Source organism: Erpetoichthys calabaricus, chromosome 1, assembly GCF_900747795.2.
Source record: "Erpetoichthys calabaricus chromosome 1, fErpCal1.3, whole genome shotgun sequence".
Taxonomy (NCBI): Eukaryota; Metazoa; Chordata; class Cladistia; order Polypteriformes; family Polypteridae; genus Erpetoichthys; species Erpetoichthys calabaricus.
Genome location: NC_041394.2, coordinates 56,162,290 through 56,183,465, shown reverse-complemented (window position 1 = coordinate 56,183,465; position 21,176 = coordinate 56,162,290). Strand labels below are relative to the sequence as shown.

The following is a 21,176-nucleotide window of genomic DNA, read 5'->3' as shown; positions in this document are numbered from 1 at the left end:
TCTATCTATCTATCTATCTATAGGCTTCCTAAAAGAAGAAGACATGATCAGGAAGAAAATACACAAAGTCCAATAAATCCCAAAAATATTTACAAGAAAAATTAAAAGTGCTCTACAAAGCTTTACAAATACCTCTACCAACAGTACTACAACTAGAAGATATCTATATCTATTCTTATATACAAAAAGAAAATATATACAAGTGTAGGGAGTGGAATCACTGTGTCTGAGTCTGTGTCAAAACACCACTGACATGTGACCCGTGACGTTTACGTCATCAGAGCTTCACAGCGCGCTTTATTGATTTGACAGCGTTTCGTCAGTTTGACAGCTTCGGCGCTAATTTAACAGGTAGCCTATGTAAAATGCATCATTCTCATTCAACAATGTTGGGTTGTTAGGAAAGAGAGTTTTGGAGAGCTTTGGTGACAGATGGCAACTAACAGCGGAAAACGGCGTTCAAAAGTTAAATTGATGGACAAGGACCTTAGCAGAATAAAATGAACAAAAACTTTTCTGATCTTTTACTGGTGACTTGAGACTGAAACAGTGAGTGCTGCTTCACTTGCGCTATTGAGAGCTTGCCTTGACCTCAGTTAACAACCAGATGTCGCTGTTCATACTGGGGCTGAGGCTTCAAAGCTACATATCTTTTTCGGCACAAATAGAAAGAAAGCCTCAAAGCTTCACAAGGTTTCATTTTCCCATCAATACCAAACTCACTCTCCCAATGACTAAGTCGCAAGAGACAACCCCCAACCCCATAGTTAGGATTAGGAAGTGGCTTTCATACCTGGGATTGAAACCTTCTAGCCAATCCTGCATCACGTCGCTCTCTTTTACTTATAGCAGCTGATGCAGGTGCGATCCCCGTATGTCCTACGCGCCATCGCTGCAAGGTTAATACCTTGCAATAAAAGGCACTGCGGTGTAGCGTGTGCGGAAACGAGTGCGAGCATAGCTTCTATTGGAGAAACAGATACTCTATCTGGAAAGTAGGTTACTTTTATTGTAACTTCACCTCGGAATTTTATTTTGGCATCCCTTTCTCAAAACTGATGCATGCTTAAACTAAAACGCTCTGCACATCTTACCTTGTTCACGGCAGGTGGCTATGGAGACACTCGATTATTTTTGACTGGCAGACATGCGGCGTCCATACCGCCACCAGCGTCGCTTCGCACACACCTGCCGAAGCCAGAGCTAAAACCCTCATGGAAGTGCACCCCCGCACTTTAATGACCTAAAAAAGTAAGTACCTAAACTTTAGTGAATAGTCAGTAATTTGCACACTGTTCTTAAACCAATTTCTTTCAAATGGTAATGTCTAGTAGGCAGATTACCACATATCCATTGAGAGAAACGGAACATGCCACGCACTGCCATATAAGTACTGGCGATTCCATTAATCATGGCACCCTCATTGATCGGAACGTGACAACACACTGACAACCTAGCATCAAATATAAAAAAAGCAATGAAAAACAATGCCCAAAAAACTAATACAAAATGAATGCTAAAGTCACAAATAAAATGTACATGTCTGAAACTCCCAAAACAGACAAAATTACACTTATAAAACTTTCTAAGCATCAGTGCTGGAAAGTAAATTGTTACCGCACTTGAGTAGATTTTGTAGGGAATTGCACTTTTTAAAGTTTTTCTTTTTCAATCTAAATACTTTTACTCTTTACAAAGTGTATTTATTTAGTAACAGCCCTACATAATTTTAAGATGGGTCATTGGCCAATTAAAATAAAATTACTTGGAAATGTTTTGGGGGTTGTAGGTCATGATCTGGAAGCACATAATGCTTTAGTAAATGACATAATGGCCATAAAGTTTTCTCATTTCCTCTGATGTAAGTGGATGCATATCAGATTTGTCACATTCAGTTTGCTCACTATGGTGGCTCTGATCCAAGTCTTTACTCTCATTTGCAGTGACTTTATGTTTCTGCTGCACATGGAGACAACTGCACGATAGAAGAAACAGCAAAAAGGTCTCGGTGTAGTGGTAGCAGTGACACTTTATAAAAAAAAAAAAGACAGTACTCTACAGCTTCTTCTTCTTCTTCTTTCGGCTGCTCCCATTAGGGGTCACCACAGCGGATCATCTTCTTCCATATCTTTCTGTCCTCCGCATCTTGTTCTGTTACACCCATCACCTGCATGTCCTCTCTCACCACATCCATAAACCTTCTCATAGGCATTCCTCTTTTTCTCTTGCGTGGCACCTCTATCCTTAGCTTCCTTCTCCCAATATACCCAGCATCTCTCTTCTGCACATGGCCACACCAACGCAATCTCGCTACATCACTGGTCACATTTAGAAGAGCTGTTCGGACTCATGGACAACAGATCAGACAGCATCATTATGCAATGCAAACTACATCCTAAAAGCTCTGAAGTTACCTACATACACAAGCATTTCCTCAAATGTTCACAAACCCATGCAAGTAAGTTGAGTTTTAATCTTTCTGGGTGTTGCAAATGACCGTTAATTGCACTGAAACATACCAAAGTAAATTTGTGATAATCTCTTATTGTTACCAAAGCAGCGTCCTGTTGACCAAAAAAATAAGCTGGGATAATAGGCAGTATCATTTTTAAAAAGTTGTTCCCCATTAGTGTGTAATGCATGTGTGAGGTGCATTTAGCAAATACTGTATGCCATTTCTTAAACATGCATAGTGTGCATTGTTAAGTTTGTAATATTTAGCAGTAACTTTTGCTGTATAAATAAAGGCACTTGTGAAATGTTTGGTTTCGTAAGCTCAACAGTAAGAAGTGTATGGACAAGTCCACAGCGTCTGTCTTTTGTGGTGCATACAACTCATAAGAATTGGTCACATGATGTAGCTAAAACTTGTGACGTTATAGTGATGACGCACCTGCTGTATTTTTTAAGAGCACATATTTCAGCTAAACAGCAATTGATAAAATAGAAGTAGTTCTACTTGTCGCATGATAACTCGTGCATCACCCACCTATTTGTATTTTTTTTTCTCTTTACCGAGGTACCAAGGTTTATGTATTTAAGGGTGTGTCGCACATCCACAAGATTTTTAATGTAGCTTTTTAATCAGCATTTGATTTTGTTATTTAGAGACAACATATAAACCATGGCTGTGATGGCCTGGTGTCCTGTCCAGAGTTTGTTCCTACCTTGTGCCCTATTCTGTCTGGCATAAGCTCTGCCCCACTCAGCCCGCAAACCCTGGTCTGGATTGAGCAGGATAGAAAATTACATGACATATTAGCCAAGGTTTGAGTTTTTAAATTTTGCTATCTTAGTGCAGGTCCTATACAGATTCTACTTGCCTAATGTCATGATGATTCAAAAGCCTCTTGTCTGCCAATGCGCTTTATTTGCAAAATCGTTTCACTTTACTGGAGTCATTGGTGTCTGAAATTATACTTTATAATGAATGGCAAGCGTGGGTGGGCATCCTGGCCAGGAGGCTTTCCCAGTAAATTGGCATAGTGGTCCCTGCCGCAGCCAGGAGATGGACAGAAATGGATATACTGGCATCCCGGAAGGACTTGATCAAAGATTCTTAACTGGCCAGGAGACCAATATAATGGAAGGACAGTGGAAGGCCTTGGGTATTTTGAAAGGTGCTTTTAAATAATATCATTACTATTATTATTAAAACATTTTGCCTGCTTTGTCTTGTCTGATTGCAGTATTCTCTAAAAAAATTGAAAACAAAAAAGTTTTGTTATGTCTATCATTTTTAAAAACAATGTCAATCACTTTGGGGAACAGTTGTAATTCTATATCTCTACCAGTCACTTTCTCATAATTAGACATTTCTACTGAACAGATTCAGCATTTTTCCAGGGGCCAATATGAAACCTTAACTGAAATACACATTATGTGTGTATAACCAGATTTTATGATTTTTTTGTCATACCTCACTGAATTGAAATAAACATAAATGTAGCAATAACTGCTCAGCCGTCTGTGTTTCTCAGCAAACAGACCCTAAATCCAAACGCCTAGTGCTTGAAATATTATTATAAAAAGAGCCATTGTATAGTCTTTTGTAAATCAGAAATATCAATTTACCTCCATCAACTCTTAAGAATGCCTTCAACACGTCTCCCCGCAGAGTTCATTTGATTTTTAACAAGTGTAATATTAGACCATCTGTTCCTGGTGTACTACCCCCATTCTACCCTTGAAGGGAATTGGAAAGCTTTGGCAGTTAGAAGGGCCATGTAGCTCAGGCTGCTTCAATTCTGCCTAAATTGCAGTTTCTTTGAGGTGCCCTTGATTCACAGATGAAAAGAATTGTAAATGAAAATAATAGCAATGCTCTGCTGCACTTGTGAATTATTCCTCTCAACACCAAGGAAGTTCCATGCAGGTGAAGCCCCTCTCTGAATTTTAACATCTAGTAACTTGATTATTTTTTTAGCTTAACGTCTTGATTTGTTTACACAGTTATAATTGGGTAGTCCAGAGTAGGAAAAATAAATAAAGTTGCCAGATGTACATGTTGGCTGTTAATTTTATCCATAAATTATATGGACTTTGGTCACACTTGTTTGCTAATGCATAAAATGCATACGGGATATTGTCATTGTTTTTCATTGGTCTTCATACTGAAGTATTAAAAACCTTTTGCAGCACAATTAGACGCTATGATCCAGTACTTGTTTTGATTCATAGAAGCAATAAACTGAACATATGGTCTCCATTTTGGACTTTGTAATGGCTTTCTATTTATATTGACACCATGTTTAAATATTAGCTCTGTCAAAAGTAAACCTTTCTGAAACAGGATCCAGAAGGTTCACATCACCCATTGTATGCTCACATGCTGCACTCCTGGTCTATATTTCAAGTTATCTGTTATAGGCAATTCAAATATGAGGCACCCACTGTTAAAATATAAAATGCACACTTAATGGTTGAGTAGTCTTTTTAAAATCATTTACTTGACTGAACACACCTACTCAAGTGGACAATCAATTTAAGGTAAGTATTCACCCCTGTTGCACCATCCAAGGTTGGTTCCTGCCTTGAGTCTGATGCTATCAAGATCGACTCTACACTCACAGTGTGGAGATTAGATTAAACTGTTTGAATGGATGGATAACATTCACACTGTCACCAGTGACTGACATAAAAATACAGTATGTATGATTGACATTTGTGTGCTGCTACTTTTAATGGATTGAGTTTCGATAATGTCAAGATCTAGGAAGTCTGTCTATAAAAGAAGTCACTAGCTATTAATTAATTTCAAACTTAGTAACAGAGACAAAATAAAAAAAATAAATAAATTGAAAAATTGTCCTTATATCAGGCTGTAGTTTTTGCAAACACATGTCATCAAAACAGTGAAGTGCTAAACCAAACTCTAAGAGATTCTTTCTTGATTCTAATACTGTTCCTTCCATCTATCCATCCAACCATTCTCTAACTCATTTATCCAGTGCAAAGTGACAGGGAGCTGGACTCTATCCAGGCAGCACTGGGCAAAAGATTGAAACCAACCCTAGATGGGGTGCCAGCTCATCACTGTACATAATCATACTGGATCCAATCCATTTGTCAGTCAGCCTAATCTGCGCATCTTTATGATTTCAGAGGAAAGCACCAGCCGCACATGACATCGAACTGTATAAGGGGGTTGGAACATAGTTAGAAGGGTAATTATCAGCTGCACTATATAAATACCTTTTCAAAAGTGCATAAATTACCTTTCTTCTGATATGCAAAGTTCAGACTAAAAACTAGGTGGCATTTGTAGTTGTGTGCAGGATGGCTTCCAGATGGTGAGCTCATAGGCTTATTAATGGCACACACTGCTCAGCATTGGCGTTACTCACAGCAATGAATCTCTGATGGCCTGAGGAGTGTGGGACGCAAAATGTAAACCAATAGGTGAAATATTCAAAACTAAGTAATTCTAATAAACAAAAAATGGAGAAAAATAAGGCTTAAGCCCGGCAGATCCTGACAAATAAATTGTCAGTTGAGAAATGTTATCTGTCAACATTACTTAAAGAAATTTGAGTAAAAGAATAAAAACAAATTCCGATCTATTATAGGTTAACGTGGGATGATATTGTTAACCATCACCTTACAGGTGATTGTTTTTTCTAAATATTAAAGACAAGAATCACCTCATGCCCTCACAATTTTCAGAAGTGGAAGGCCTGGTAAAGTTTGAATATATTTACTTGGTAAATGTCTGTCATAATCTGTGATGATCTTATGTTTAATTAAACCCAGGAAAATGCAAAATGTTGAAGTATTATTCTAACTGTTAAATGTAAATTAAGCTTTTTGAAGTTATTATGTTTATTTTCTATTATTAATCTTCACACAGGAATTAGAAAGATGGTATTCAATTATTAGGTGTAATTGGTAAAATAAAAATTTATTGTCAGATAACTAGAATATTTACGAATCAACGTTGATTGCACAGTGGCTAGTGCTTCTGCCTCACAGCTCCACAATCCAGGGTCTGAATCTCAGCCCAGTCACCATCTGTCTGGCGTCTCCACATTTTCCCCATGTCTATGTATGAACTGGTGACTGTAAGTTGTAGTGTAGGCACAAGCATGCCATGTGTTAGATTGGCACTGTTTCCTTCACTGTGTCTGATCATGTTTGAATAGGCTTTAGCGTCTGTGACCCTAAGAGGGATTAAATGCGTTTGGTAATGAATGGATGAATGAATGTTTATTATCCACATGTGAATTTGCATTGACTAAAATGCCCAGTTTAACATCCATAAGGATAACAGAAATTTCAAAATGTGCTGGTTGTGTTTTGGTTACTGTACAGTAAATAAAGGAAGGGAGCTTCCTATACATGGGTAGTCATTTAAAATATACAGTAACTTCTTTATGTGATGTTTAAATATGACATATAACTGTTTCTTAGAAAAATATTTAGAATTTTAAGTATGTCTTTATTTAAAGTTGAAAAATGTCTTTAAAATATTTATTTGCATTATTTATTTGGTTTTATATTAATGATTTTTAAACAATAATGCACTGTGGTGCAGTGGTTAGTGCTTTTGCATCTCAGCTAATGAAATGGTTTAAATCTCCAGCCCCGAGTGTGTTGAGTTTGAACTTTTTCACCATGTCCACAGAGTTTTCGATGTTTACTGCAGTATCCTTCCACATTCCAAAGATGTGAAACAAAGTGAATTGGCAAGCCTTATCTGGCCAAGTGAAAACGAGAGGTTCCTGCCTTGTACCCGAAGCTTTGGGAATAGGCTCTGCTTCCTGCTAAAACCTAAACGTGAAAACAAGCAAGTTCAGTAAAAGGATGGATGGGATTCAGAAAATTAATCACTGACTCATTTTCACAATTGAAATTCACTGCATACAGATTAATTATTGCAGCACTGTAGTTTTTCTTCCACATTCACTTACTTGATTCATTTTGATCCTTGGTATTTAAAGTTTCTAGTTAACTGAAGCCAATTTAAAGTTTCTAGTTAACTGAAGCCAATAGTAGTATATCAAATAACGGAAATGATGTTTCTAGTCCTCCATCTGGCTAGCTGTGGATGATTTTATTTGCAAAGCATATCTACAGTGTACACTCAGTGCTTCTTTTGGCCCTGTTATGTTGCAGGTAGGGTTTGTTCCCTGGCTTATATTTATTTTAATTTTAGTATTTTTGTTGTTTTTGAATTGTTATTCGTATTATGTATTTTTGTTTTTAATATTGTGTTGATTTATTATTTAATATGTAGGTATTGCAGTGTATTCAAGTTGTTGGACTTTGTTCCTTGTATTCTGTGAGTGAAACTCAAAGAGCACCATGATGTCACTTCTGTAGGACCACCCTAAGCCTTTATATTCAGGCAATAGAGACTTCCTTCACAGGATCATTGGAGTTTGTGAATTGCAGCTCTTTGTTCTGGTTTTGGTGGATATTTTTGGAATTACTGATTCCTGGATAATGGATTGAGCTTGTTTACCTGAGGTTGCCTTTTTAAGTATATGTTTTATCCTTGTTCTTTGCCTTCTTTTTCATTTCTTTTCTCTTTTATTTTCTTCCGATGAATTCTTCATTAATAAAAATTCTGCATTGGCATTGGCCTTGTCCTTCTAAGCTCTTCCAAGGTTGTATGGTTTCTTCTCCCTTGGAGGGCATTTTGGGGTATTGTTGTGTTTTATATTTTTGAACTTTGATAGCCAAGTCCCATTTTTTGAGCCTATCCAGACCAAATCCTGCATGTTGCACTTGGGGTAAGGGTGCCTGGAGTTAGATGTATCTCTAAGCAGGCTAGTGAGGAACCCTTTAAGGAGACCTTTCAAATGTTTTGCTCTGTTTGTGTGGCCTATTCACAACAGGCCCTGGAGTGTCATTTATTAACAAATGATTCAAATATTTTTGTGATGATTGGATAGTACTACTAAAATCCTTAACTTTGTCATACCTTGTGTAAACAGACCTGTTTGGATTAAACTGGCATTCAACCAAGAAATATCCCAGGACAAAAAGGAAATTAAACAAGTTAAGGTAAGATTACTTCTTTCAGTGCAAGCCATTTCTTTCGGATATGAATGTATATTTTGTGTTTTATCATTGTTTTTGTTAAATCTGAATTATTATTTCTCATATTTCTGTTATTACAGAAATTATGTACTATGTCTTTAAATGTCTTTATGCTTATGTATTTTATGGGTGGGGCCAAAAGAGGCTGGGTCATCATGACATCACCAGCTTCTGAGTCCTTCTTTGCCTTTATACGTTTAGGATCAAGGAACATTCTGCAGGGAACCCTTTTGCTTTTGTTATGTAGAGTTGCTTTGTGAGTGATGCCCTCTTTTTTTATTTCTGAAATTTTCTGACCTTTTTATGTTCTGGACTATGATTTCATTTTAGTATTAACTTTATTGAGAATTGTTTGCTTCAGGTTTCACTTTGGGCAATACCTTTTTGTATCTTTTTGCTGTTTTTGTGCTTTTTCTTGCATTTTTCTTATCTGATTGCATTTTCTTTCATATAGATTGTTTGCTTCTGCCTTTTATAACTTGAAGGTTTTTGGTGGTTCCTCCTCCTTCTCAGTGCCTTTGTTAGGTTTTCAGAACTATTAAGAGTTTTTCCTCTGCTAGCCCAAGAAGCTGACCTCTAGACTGGGGGTTAAGCCTAAGAAAGTTGAAGGCCTACTGGCCTGAAAATCCTGTTTGTGGGGTCTCAGGACTTTATGGTCATACTTATAGTTACCCAGCTCTAGCTTACAATAACTTCAATTTAAAATTATTTATGTGAGTTTAACGGTAAATTATGTGCCGCTAAATAAACATAATTTGTATGGTGACACTGTGGAAGATTTCATTACGCACATTAGCTTAATGTAAATGCTGAAGGATTGATCTCAGAAGTATTATACTGTTATAAGCATTCAAAGAAGTGAAAAATGAAATGCATTTACCTGAAAATGTTAAGGTAATATTTCTTGTGGTTTTTCAAATATATACACATGGATTTACATGTAAACTTGTGTTTGTGAGGTGCTCTTAGATGCTTAGCACCTTTCTTCTCTAAAATGTTCTTCAGATAGGATACATTTTAGCTTTGTCTGTGGCTCACATTAAAATGTTTGTTTCAATGCAATTTCTATCATGATCATACTGCAATTATATGTCTATGTTGATAGAGCTGAATGGAGATATCTGTGCACCATGCTACACAACGTCTGGCTTGGACTCAACATATGTCCATCCATCCATCCATTTTCCAACCTGTTGAATCCGAACACAGGGTCACGGGGGTCTGCTGGACCCAATCCCAGCCAACACGGGGCACAAGGCAGGGAACCAATCCTGGGCAGGGTGCCAACCCACCGCAGGACTCACACAAACACCAAGCATACACTTGGGCCAATTTAGAATCACCAATCCACCTAACCTGCATGTCTTTGGACTGTAGGAGGAAACCGGAGCGCCCGGAGGAAACCCACGCAGACACGGGGAGAACATGCAAACTCCACGCAGGGAGGACCCGGGAAGCGAACCCGGGTCCCCTAACTGCGAGGCAGCAGCGCTACCACTGCGCCACCGTGCCACCCTCAACATATGTGAATGGATTTAATTATTATACTCCACTCCAGAAGATTCTATTTGTATAAGCATCATAAATTCAGATTATTTTAGTGTAAAATGTGGAAATAGACATGGCTGTCTATTATTACTAACATTTTCTACCCCTTGATTCCCATTTCTCAAATAGCCTGAGAATAAGGTGATTAGAAGTAAAGACCTTGAACAAAAAACATTTCTTTAAACTGATGACATACTGCTTGCTCTATGCTACTCATCCATATTTATCACTGCCATTAATGTTGAACATTTTGGAAGAATTATATAAATTCTATGAGCTCAGAATTCCCTTAAACAAATTGTAGACAAAACCTGTTTAAAGTTAATAAAGGCAACTTTGCATTGTTTTGGTACATTTTTCCATACAACCCCAACTCTGATAACTTGCCTAGACAAAAAGACATGTGAATAGGACAATGAATTCATTATTTCTTGTAGATATTGACTTAAATAAAAAGGATATTGGATTACAATGGTCTCAGCTTATGGAAATTCTTCAGATGTGAATGAGCACAAAAATCACAAAATTATTTTTTTTTTAATGAATTTCAGTGATCTTTAATTTGCATGTAGTGACTTCAGTTTTTTATCTACAAATAAAGCAAGCTAGTTTTGAAGTAAATGAATAATATTAGAAGTCACTAACTCTGAATTATTGTACAGCATAGTACATACCACTGCCTAGCCCAAAAATGCTGCTGTTTAAATTTAAATAAGCAAATACTTAAGAGCCAATGATTGGATCATCATTTTTGAAGTGATTAATATTTTTCATCCGACAATAATTCCTTTACCTTTAACTGATGCAGTTCTTATTTCTTAAATAATCATGTCTAAAGGTGGTCTCCATGGCTGAGGTAAAAGAAAGGGGAAATTATTGGCCAGTATCACACTAAGCAAAAAATTATGGAGATTTGCTAAAACTAATAAAATTGCATTAAGAACTGTAGAACTTGCTATTAAAACATGTAAGGGTAGGGGTGAATGGTCAACTTCATGGAAGAAATATGGCTAGAAAAAAATCTTGAATGATCATGACCAGGAGATCACTAAAACATTTGGTGAAGTCAAATCATAGAAAATTGACAGCAGATGGGCAAATTCCATGACAACAATGTCAAGATTAACTGGGCTCAAATTGCGAGTGGTTCGGAGAGCATGAAGAATCATTTTCACACAAGAATTGGCCACCATAAAGTCCTAACCATAATCCATTGAAAGTCTTTGGGATGTGGTGGTGAAAACGTTATGGAAGAGTTTGACTCTCCCATCTTCAATACGAGATTCACACCTGCCTTACATTCATCAATTACTGGTGAATCAAGCTCAAAAACTGCAGACTTGTTAAGCATAAGGTTGACATACAGTGCATACCCATGGTTCAAATTGTACTTTAAATACCCATTGGAGTGAAAATTGAAAAATTAATTCTCCTTAGTATCTTTTTGGTCTCTCTCATGGCTGCACTCAGGTCCTAATCTGGGATCCTGAGTTGGTTTGTCATGTGGTGGGTGCGGCAAGGCGCTGTATCAGCACATGTTCCTAACCTCTCTCTCTCACTCTCTCTTAGACAACAATGAGATCAGAAAGAAATGGACACGTTTTTTTTTGTCTCATGCTCCTCTGATTTTTCTTCTGAGAAAAAAATAACAGTAGTCTGACAAGTGTCTTCTCTTGAGTTTCAGCAGAGATCTCAGGAAAGTCATATAAGGGGCTCAGATTTTCCAAATAGTGTCTTGACATTTTTTGTAATTTTATTGTATTTTCATTGTTTGCTCAGTAATACATGGTGAAATGTATTTACTGTTTTTTGTGGTAATAAATCATTTTACTTGCAAAAATGTAGTCCTTCTGAATAATGCTATTACAGTAGTTGTTCCAATTACATCATGCTCATTCTGGAAGATGAGGCCTGCAATATGACATTGGACTTCAAGCCCTGAGGTTATGTGTTTAAATCACCATATAACCATGAGCAAGTCACTTCACCTGCCTTCCAATTCCAATTGGAAAGAAAGAAATACAAACTCTTTTTCTAGTCACTATATGCAGTATGTATTTCTTAAGAAAAATAAAAAAAGTCCTCACTTCAAGAGGTCCACCAAATCAATAAACAAGCTAATTAAAAGGGCAGGCTCAGTATGGGATGCCCTCTTGGTGTGTGTTAAGACCATATTGTGTGTAAATATATGATTATTTATCTATCTATGTATGTATTTATTTAAGTACAAATAAAGTTATATCGATCTAAAAAATAAATGTTAAAAATGTATTGTTTTTTTTCTCTAAAATAATATTGTTTTTGTTTTACATATTCATCTTTCAAAAACTGAACGTGATAGAAACATTTTGTTGCATGATTGAAATTCAGCATCCTCAAATCTGTAAAGAACACTTAAAATTTTTGGCAAGCGCAAAAAAAGGTTTTTGCAGACCAGTGTAAGACGTGGAAGGAAAAAGTGAGTTTAAGTAGTGAGTATCAGCCACAAATATGCCACTGAAGAGCCACTTAAAACGAGTAATTAAGATGAACAGCACAAGGTGCGTTGGATGTCTTACTTCAGACGCCCTGATTCTCTAAGATAAGGCAGATGGCTATCCAACCTGTGGAACAACATGTGACTTACACTGTGTTTTTTTTTAAAGGTTCTTGAGATGAAATTTCACTTGTATAAGAAATTTTTGGTTAACATTTATTTCCTGAAAAAATATTTTTAAAGCACAGTATATCCTCCTAAAAGACCGGAACAACAGTAAAGCTCTGCCATACCATCCAATAATGCTGTGATAATGATGAGACACAGACATCATAAAGATTTGGGGCAGCCACCTGCATATTATTCCACAGCTGCAAAACAGGTTCAAAATTGAACAGAAATGTTCACTGGTTTGAGTCCAAGACAGAACTAACTATGAGGAGGTAAGATGGTGGCTTTAAAGGCCGACGGAGGAAGTGACATCTTTGATGCTGAACCGGAAGTGACGTCATCATGAGTGCCAGGACCGGAAGTGACGTCTTCAGAGGTGCTGAAACCCAGTGGGATTTCCCGAGAATGGTCTGCAAGGAACTGAGAGAAACAGTCAGCGCACCTCGCCACCCCCTGGTCTGGTGAAAAATTACAATTACTCAAGCCCTTTAGTTGCGTCCTACTCACACGTGTGTGACACTGCTTCAAAAGATATAATAACTATGGTCCTACCAAGCTCCTCATGCTGCAACTCTGCATTTGAAATGTTATGCTATGTTACATTTGACTCTTATCGGCTCTGGGTTTCATAAGTTTTACTATGGGAATATAAAACAATTTCATAAAGTACACTTCAGAAAACAATTATGCTTGTGGAGGAGTAGTTGTTGAACAAACTAAACTCTAAATCTTTTACTGTCACAGACTTCATAACTAAAATGCTTTAAATTGTATACTTATTTATCAGGAGTGTTACTGTTAAGAATAAATATTTCAATTTATAGGGTGCACGGAAGTCAGTTTTAGTGAAAGCCTGCAGCCATGAAAGTTCTTAAAGATCATTTCTGCCCACTCAGGCCTACTATATGTATAGATGCTATTTCCTTTCTTGTGAATAGTAACAAGGATGTTATCCTGTGGGAGAAAAGTCTGAAAATAACTGAATATGAAAAATAAGCAGAGTAGGCAGTCACACGTAGGGATATCATTAAACTAGAATCATTATTTTATTGATTGTCTTCAGATTGCCACTACCCCCAGCACATGATGTTCTCATCCTCACTACTTGGTACCCAGTGCTGTAGCATGAACTAATTGCAAGTGCCATAGAGGGAACACAATTTTGTGAGTACTTAGGGAAATCTGACCAAATGACTTCTTTCCCCTATACTGAGATTAAAAATCAAATTGTAGCACTGCACAGTTTATTGCACAATTTGCGATTTGTTTTCTACACTCTCTACTTTCCTATTTCATTTTACTATACAAGGAAAATCTTTGATACATGGTTACATACAACAAACATGGTGGTACAGTGATTACAGACAGTAGTTTGCGAGGCTGGGGCTGTGAGTCACAAATGTTTGTGTGTAATACTGGAACACCTAAGGGAACTGTCCTGTCTCCCTTCCTGTTCACTCTCTACACAACACACTTGCAGTACAATATCAGCACTTACCATCTGCAGAAATTTTCAGATGACCCCTCCATCATAGGCTGCATTAATAACGGAGACAAGTTAAGAGTACAAAGAAGCTGTGGATGACTTCGTCTTGTGGTGCATGGGGAACCACCTGCAGCTCAATGTTAACAAGACAATATAGTTGAGGCTGGTTTTCTGGTGTACCAGGGAGCCTCTGAGACCAGTCATGGTTTGGGACAGGACATGGAAATGGAGCACATCTACAAGTACATGGCGGTTCACATAAACAACAAACTGGATTGGTCTGAAAACACAATGGTGTTGTACACAAAGGGCCAGAACAGACTGTAGTTCCAAAGGAGACTTGGGTTTTTTGATGTATGGCAGCTCTAACCAGGTTCAGTGTGTATGTGTGCACATGTGAATGCCCTGTAATAGACTAGTGCTCCATTCAGGGCTGCTGAATTAGACTAACTTTGATTGATCAATCAAATTGCTGGATGTCATTTCAATGCCGCTGGTATAAATTGGAATATGAGTAGACACATAAGCAGGAAGTCATCTCTAATACCCTCAGCATCTATGACTATAGAGAATATGATGTGATTAACTGACTCAGTACTGTGAATTACTGTGGTTTGCTGAGTGTGCATATGTGCATCATTGTGGTGGACAAATATTGCATCCATAGTTGGATCCAGCATTGCGCTTTATACAGCCAGGATTGGCTAAGATCCCAAAACCTTAAATGAAATTAAATGGGTGTGTAGTAAATGAATGGGTGGAAGGTTGTATATGACAGTACCGAATGATCATGATTCAGTAACATTTTATGTCTTGTCTTGTTCTACAAACAACCTTTTTATTATTATGTTTTAAATAAAGTCAGTCTTTTAAAGTTTTAAAGGTTACTATGTGGTCTATGCAATATGTCAATATGAAAACAAGACCACAGAAAGAGAGTTGTGGAGGTAGACAGACATGCACCCAAAAAGCTACAAAGAACAGAGCCCCAGGTGGACGGCAGAACAGGAATCCCTTTTTTGCTTTAGCCAACTCTGGTGGTACACTGTTGTGGTCACTGCCCCATGGGCATATGTATTTCCAGCTGGAACATTCGGGCACTACATAGGCCTGATTGCATTGAGTTGGCAAACATCAGGGGTGATGCTCTTAATTTTAGTTTTAAAACACTGCATTCCAGTGTAAATGTGGTGGTGTTCCAGAAAACTAACATAAAACAGAATTCTCAGACCTATTTAGTCCAGCTCTGGGAAACAATGGGATGAAGCCTATCCTAGCATTGTCAAGTTTAAAGCAAGAACCAACCCTAGAAAGTGTACCAGGCAAATAAAGTCCCTACTAACACAAACACTCACTCATTTAAATGGTGCCAATTCGAAATCTGACATGCATGTCTGTGGGTTGTGGGAGCATATTCCACAATGACAGCACAGCATGCTGGAGGTAACAGCACAAAACCACAACTTCACCATGTTAACCCTCGCAAAAAAGCAGACATGTATAATTTTTGATACAGGCAAAAAAGTAAAGCCTTCTATTCAGTAAACTCCATTCTTTTTTGTAGAATGGGAAATGCTGCAATCCCAAGAACACCTGCATGTTCCTGGGTAAAAACTTGGCCACTGCATTGGTTCCTCAGTTTCATCTTATGTCTGCCATTCCATAGATAGATAGATTGAACTTTATAAGTTCCATCGGGGGTTTGCGGTATTAAATATCAATAAATAAATAATATTGTTATGACAAACAGCAAACCCCCTCTCAAATACGCACCAGAATGATCAAAACAATACTAAAAAGAAATGTTTCCTGAAATAAAAAAAGAATAGGACCATGTTGTCATCATACATCAGAGGCGGGATATACCTCTGTTTCTTCTATTTTAAAAATTTCTCCTCTGTTCTTTCTCCTCCTTTTAATACTCCATACAAATTTGTTTATCATAGATATCATCTATAGAAGAGTTTTCACAATTTAAAAAATGTTCTCCTGGTAGTGAGTAAGTTCAAGAGATTTCCAAAATAATTCATTGTCGATTCTAAAAATGATGTTACATTAAATTTTACATCTTTAAGGATTTGGCTAGGTATGTTGTCAGAAGGAGGATGGACAGGGGGTGACGCTTGGTTGGGTGAAGATAGCCATGCAGAAACAATGCACTGTAGCATTTGAAAATCTCTATTAGCCAATTTTGGGACACAAATGAGTAGTAAAACCTTTATCTGCTGAAGTAATGCCACAAAGGAAATCTCAAAAAGGATCAGAAGTAGTAAGAGATCACGGAGGATGGGGTGAAAATCAGAATTGTCTCCCTGATAAAAGATGGAACTAACCACACAGAACAGTAAAAAGGAAGAGGCTATTTGAGAACTGAAGAGTACAGGGAGCCTGGAAGCTACTGTAGGTACCAAATCCTTCATATGTAAGTGGGTTTGGATGTAGCTTCTTTATATGCCACCAAATAGTTATGCTGCCTAGTTGCTCTCTGATGCTGTAGGTAACCTCCCTCTACCAAAACTGAATTCACAGGCAGCTTAGGAGTTGTATCAAAGTGTTGTTTAATGGGCTACTGTCTGCCAGTATCTAGAGCAATTACTGGGAGAGAGAAAAGCAGAGACAGAAAATAAATGAGACATAGTTGATTTGAACTGTGACCTGAAAAAGACTGGTAAATAGTTCAGACACCTCACTAAGGCAGTTTGGAACTGATTTACTGCATAGCCAAGGCTGGTGTGGCAGGCTTTTTCTGGTATTTATTAATGTGGGTTGTACTGCCTCTGAGCACCAGTCACCAATTTGCATTACCTCACCAGGCTTCTTTCTGTGGAATTTTGTGTATTCCTCATGTGTATGCATTGGTTTCTTTGCATACTCAGAATTCATCCTACATCCCAGTGGTATTAGTGTTAGACTAGTGTTGTGACTCTAAATTAACCTGGACCAAGTGGATATTGGTGTGAGGCCCAGCACCCTTTAATTTATTACTTTTGAATTCTGCCTCATGTCCAACTGTGTCAGTGATAGACTTTATTTCCCTTTGAATCTGCAATGAAAACAGGAAGTTTGGACAACATGATAGTTTTGATACTCGCTGTTCTCTTATAATCATGGCTCCCCTGTGTCCTTGAGTTTTAAATAAAATATGTATTAACATGTTTTGCATAAGAAAAAGCAGCTCAAAAATTACAATAATTTTGAAAACTGGAGTTTTTTGGCAGTTTTTATACCTGGATTGGAACACTCTGTTATACATACATTATGAAGACCTCAACATAAAATAATATTCCCAAGCCACTTTAGTATTACAGGAGGCCAGAGTTTGCCATAGCAGCACTGGGCAGAAAGCAGGAACCAGGCAGGGACAGGATACATTACAGGTTACATTATCTGTACTAAATGTTATTAATCAGTAACAACCATTACATATCCATCTTTTCTAGCACTAGTATTTACAGGTACTGTATACAAGAGAGCACTACATTTTTAATGAAGCAGTATTAAAGATGGTACCCCAGATAACTGAAATGCATTGCTCTTTATTTATGAAATTTACGTTGAAGTGAAAATTGATTGTCACGAGTACGTAACACAATAAAATTCTTACCTGCACATCTCTCACAGTAAAACGGTATCAACAACAAACAATAAAGACTAATGAATACAATATTATTTAAAGATTTTCATAAGGGTGTTGTGAAAATCCAATTATTGTGCTGCAATTTGGTAATAAACTTGTCATACGTGTGTTTCTTAAGCTGCCAGAATGACCACTCGTGTGTAGATGATAACGCCTGTGTACGAAGAAGTATGACGTCAGCAGCAGCGGCAGCTTGCAGCCGCAGCCAGGCAGCGAGAGGCACATACACGCGCAGTGCTCTCTGTAGGTGTCACTCACTTAGCGGCTGTGCAGCACCTAGGCAAGGTACTGCGGTAACGCGCCGACAAAAGGAAACGGACAGCGCGCAGGCTGCCTCAACGATGTGAACGTACTGCACCTGCCAGGGATGAAGCGAAGCAGAGCTTTGTCGTTTGAAGTCTTGCTATTGAAAATGCAAGAAGAAAAGATGAGAAAATACTCGTCAATTCAGGAAGACTGACTATTCTACGAAGAAAACGTTATATTTGTGTGCTCTTCCTTTCTTCGCTCTTTCTCGTTTCTGCTGTGCCCTGCGTAGCAGAAGCTCAACGCCTCGGAGAATATGCTCGTCTCGTCAGGGCGACTGGCCGGGGTGCAGCCCATTGCAGGCGGTGTACTCGCTTTTGCAGCTCTTGGATTGGGGTCACGGGCACTCCGGTAGCTCGAGGTGGTGGTATCCTTAACGAAAGAGGAAGCTGAGCTGCGATAACGTGGACCAGGGGAGGATGCAAGGGGTGACGGTGACGGGCGAAGCGCCCATGCTAAATCAAGAAAGGAGAGAAGAGGTAAGCAAGCGTCCCCGTCTGTCGCGAGCAGAAACGGATTAAAAAGAAAATAAGCAGAACGGCCCGACAGATAGGGTGGGCAAGAAGGCGGAGCTGTAAGATTCGGAAAACGTGACTGTGTTGCCCATTGTCTCGATACTTCCAGGGAACATAAAGGTGTTGCTCAAGCACGTAACGGTGATACGTGTTAGGCATGCGAAACGCAAGAATATTTGAAGAAGTCTCACATGTGACACAGGCGAACAACTTAATTCATAGCAGCATCATGCAGTAAGGGCATATCATATCATACAGCATCACTGTGACATGCGACGCGTTCACTTGAGTGACTCTAGGGTGCGCGAGACCCCGCCACGCACCAAGCAGCGCGCCCTGCGGCTGGATCGCCCACTCGTCCTTCAGCTGTTTACAGCGTCTCCAAGTGAACTGGCTGCAGTACGTTTTATTTCCAGCCGTTTCCTTAACTGTATCGTTTTCGTAACATAGAAGCGGTGTCGTGACTAAACGTTCGTGGTTGCCTGCAATGCAGCAGCAGCTCTGATTGTAGCAGCCGCCGAGGCAGCTTTTATCCTGCGCATTGTACACATGCAGTCGCGCCGCGTACCTGGGTGTGGGCAACAACAAAGGGAGCCAAATCTTCGCTCGCTGTGTGCCCAATAATACAAAACTAATTAGTTGCTTTGGGATGAAAAAGTTTTATTTTCAACATCACACTAGAATAGGATCGTCAGACAAACATCAACCGCACGATTAAGAAAAGCGATTTTCCATCTAGTAGTCCACTTGGTCATTTACGTGAATTGCATTTTTTGGCATAACCTAAGATCTTACGCTTTTATTTTTAGTTGTGTGATGTTTGTTAAACAAAATCGGCTTGTTTTTGTATGCGCCTACGCGTGTGTTTCATATTTGCATTAACTTGTCCTATACTAAATCTACTCATTTTGTGCCTTTTATATGAAGCTGTGTTTAAGGGAAATGCTGACAAACATACACACACTGTTCCAAATGCACGGTGCAGGCACTAAAGGGCGTCCATTTGGTGGTTGATTTATTTATCAGAGCCAGTGTTAAAAGCATATATAAAATAAATATAGGTATACACAGTACTGCCAGTGTGTGTTAGCTGTGATGTCATTTCAAAAAGAATGAGTGATGATTTGGCTTGAAATTTTAATTTTAAATTTTAAAAATAAACTTAATGCCGTCTTTCAAGAGAATTCCCAAAGTTGAAGGCCTTTTTCAAGTTATGCAAACAAAATCACTACAAGCATATATTGCTGAATATTTGAATAAGTCAGTTATGAATTATTTTTTCAACTTCTTTTTGAGGTGTTAATAAAGACATTCATATTCACTTCCTTATTATTACTCACCAATGAAATATCATGAAGAAACAGTTTTCCAATACGTTGGTACAGAACTAATTTTTACAAATGTTGGAAACATTTCGAGAATTAAGAAGTGAGCAAAAAAAAAAAAAATCCTGTGAACAGTTTGCAAAAGAAAGAAAATGCAGGTCTGAAATTAATCAAATGTAATAAGCATGTAAAGGTCTCAGTAATCTAAGGCATGTTCAAAAATATCAGATTTTTTCCTAAATATCTTTCACTTTACTTTACTTTGTATTCCCAGAAATTACCTTGGTTAAACGTCTGTCATACAGAGAAAAAGCTAAATATTTAAGCACGTATGAGTGAATTGCAGCCTATAGAAAGATGCATAAATAGACAGTACTTTATTTGTCCAATGGGGTAAACATGTCTTTTTTTTAAAAAGCTCATTAAGTAAATATATATTATAACAAACAAGTACACACCAGAATTACTAAAAAGAAATAATTTATATATATAAATAAAGAGAAAGAGAGAGAAGTAAGCAATGTTGCCTTGTGGATTTCGAGTCTCTGGTTAGAGTCTCATGTCTCGTTATTGGCTGTGTGGAGTTTGCACATTTTTCCCCTGTGTTTTCCTCCAAGTACTATAGTTTTCCTTTCTCATCCCCAAAGACATGCTTTGGTAGGCTATTTGATGAATCTACATTGATCGTATGTAAATGTGTGTAGGTTCTGAAGTGAATTGGTATCAGTCTAAAGCTGTTTCCTGCCATGTACTGTGCATCTAGGATAGGTTATGGACTACCCACAAAATGGATAAAGTGGGTTTCCGAATGTTATGTTATTTATGTGTACATTTCATATATTTGTGCATATATCATAGACACATACTGAATACTTCATTTATATAATAGATTATTGATTACTTACTGCAAACCCTTTTTTATATCTTGTGTATGCTTGTGTTGACACGTACTACTCAGACATGTGTACAGTTTCTACCATACACATCCACTTTCTGATACTGCTTTGGCCAATACAAGTTTCCTGGGAAGTGGAACTGGGGCATGGTAGCAAAGGATGCAAAACAAAAACCAGCTGTTGATGGAAGTTTAGTTTGGGGAGCATGCCCTGATAGCACATTGCTGCACCCACCACACTCTGAACCACCTGTATTGGGACCCGAGTGCAGC

At 38.0% G+C, this 21,176-nt stretch overlaps 1 protein-coding gene across 1 annotated transcript in view; it reads left to right on the top strand.

The window, feature by feature from the left end:
- The first annotated feature begins 18,097 nt into the window (after positions 1 to 18,097).
- The window catches only part of LOC114650404 (transmembrane protein 151B-like), a 132,952-nt gene continuing 129,873 nt past the window's right edge, over positions 18,098 to 21,176 (top strand). The window contains exon 1 of the mRNA XM_028800016.2: positions 18,098 to 18,647. Within this exon, the coding sequence (XP_028655849.2) occupies positions 18,588 to 18,647 (60 nt within the window). The 5' untranslated portion in view covers positions 18,098 to 18,587. The remainder of the gene's footprint in view (positions 18,648 to 21,176) is intronic.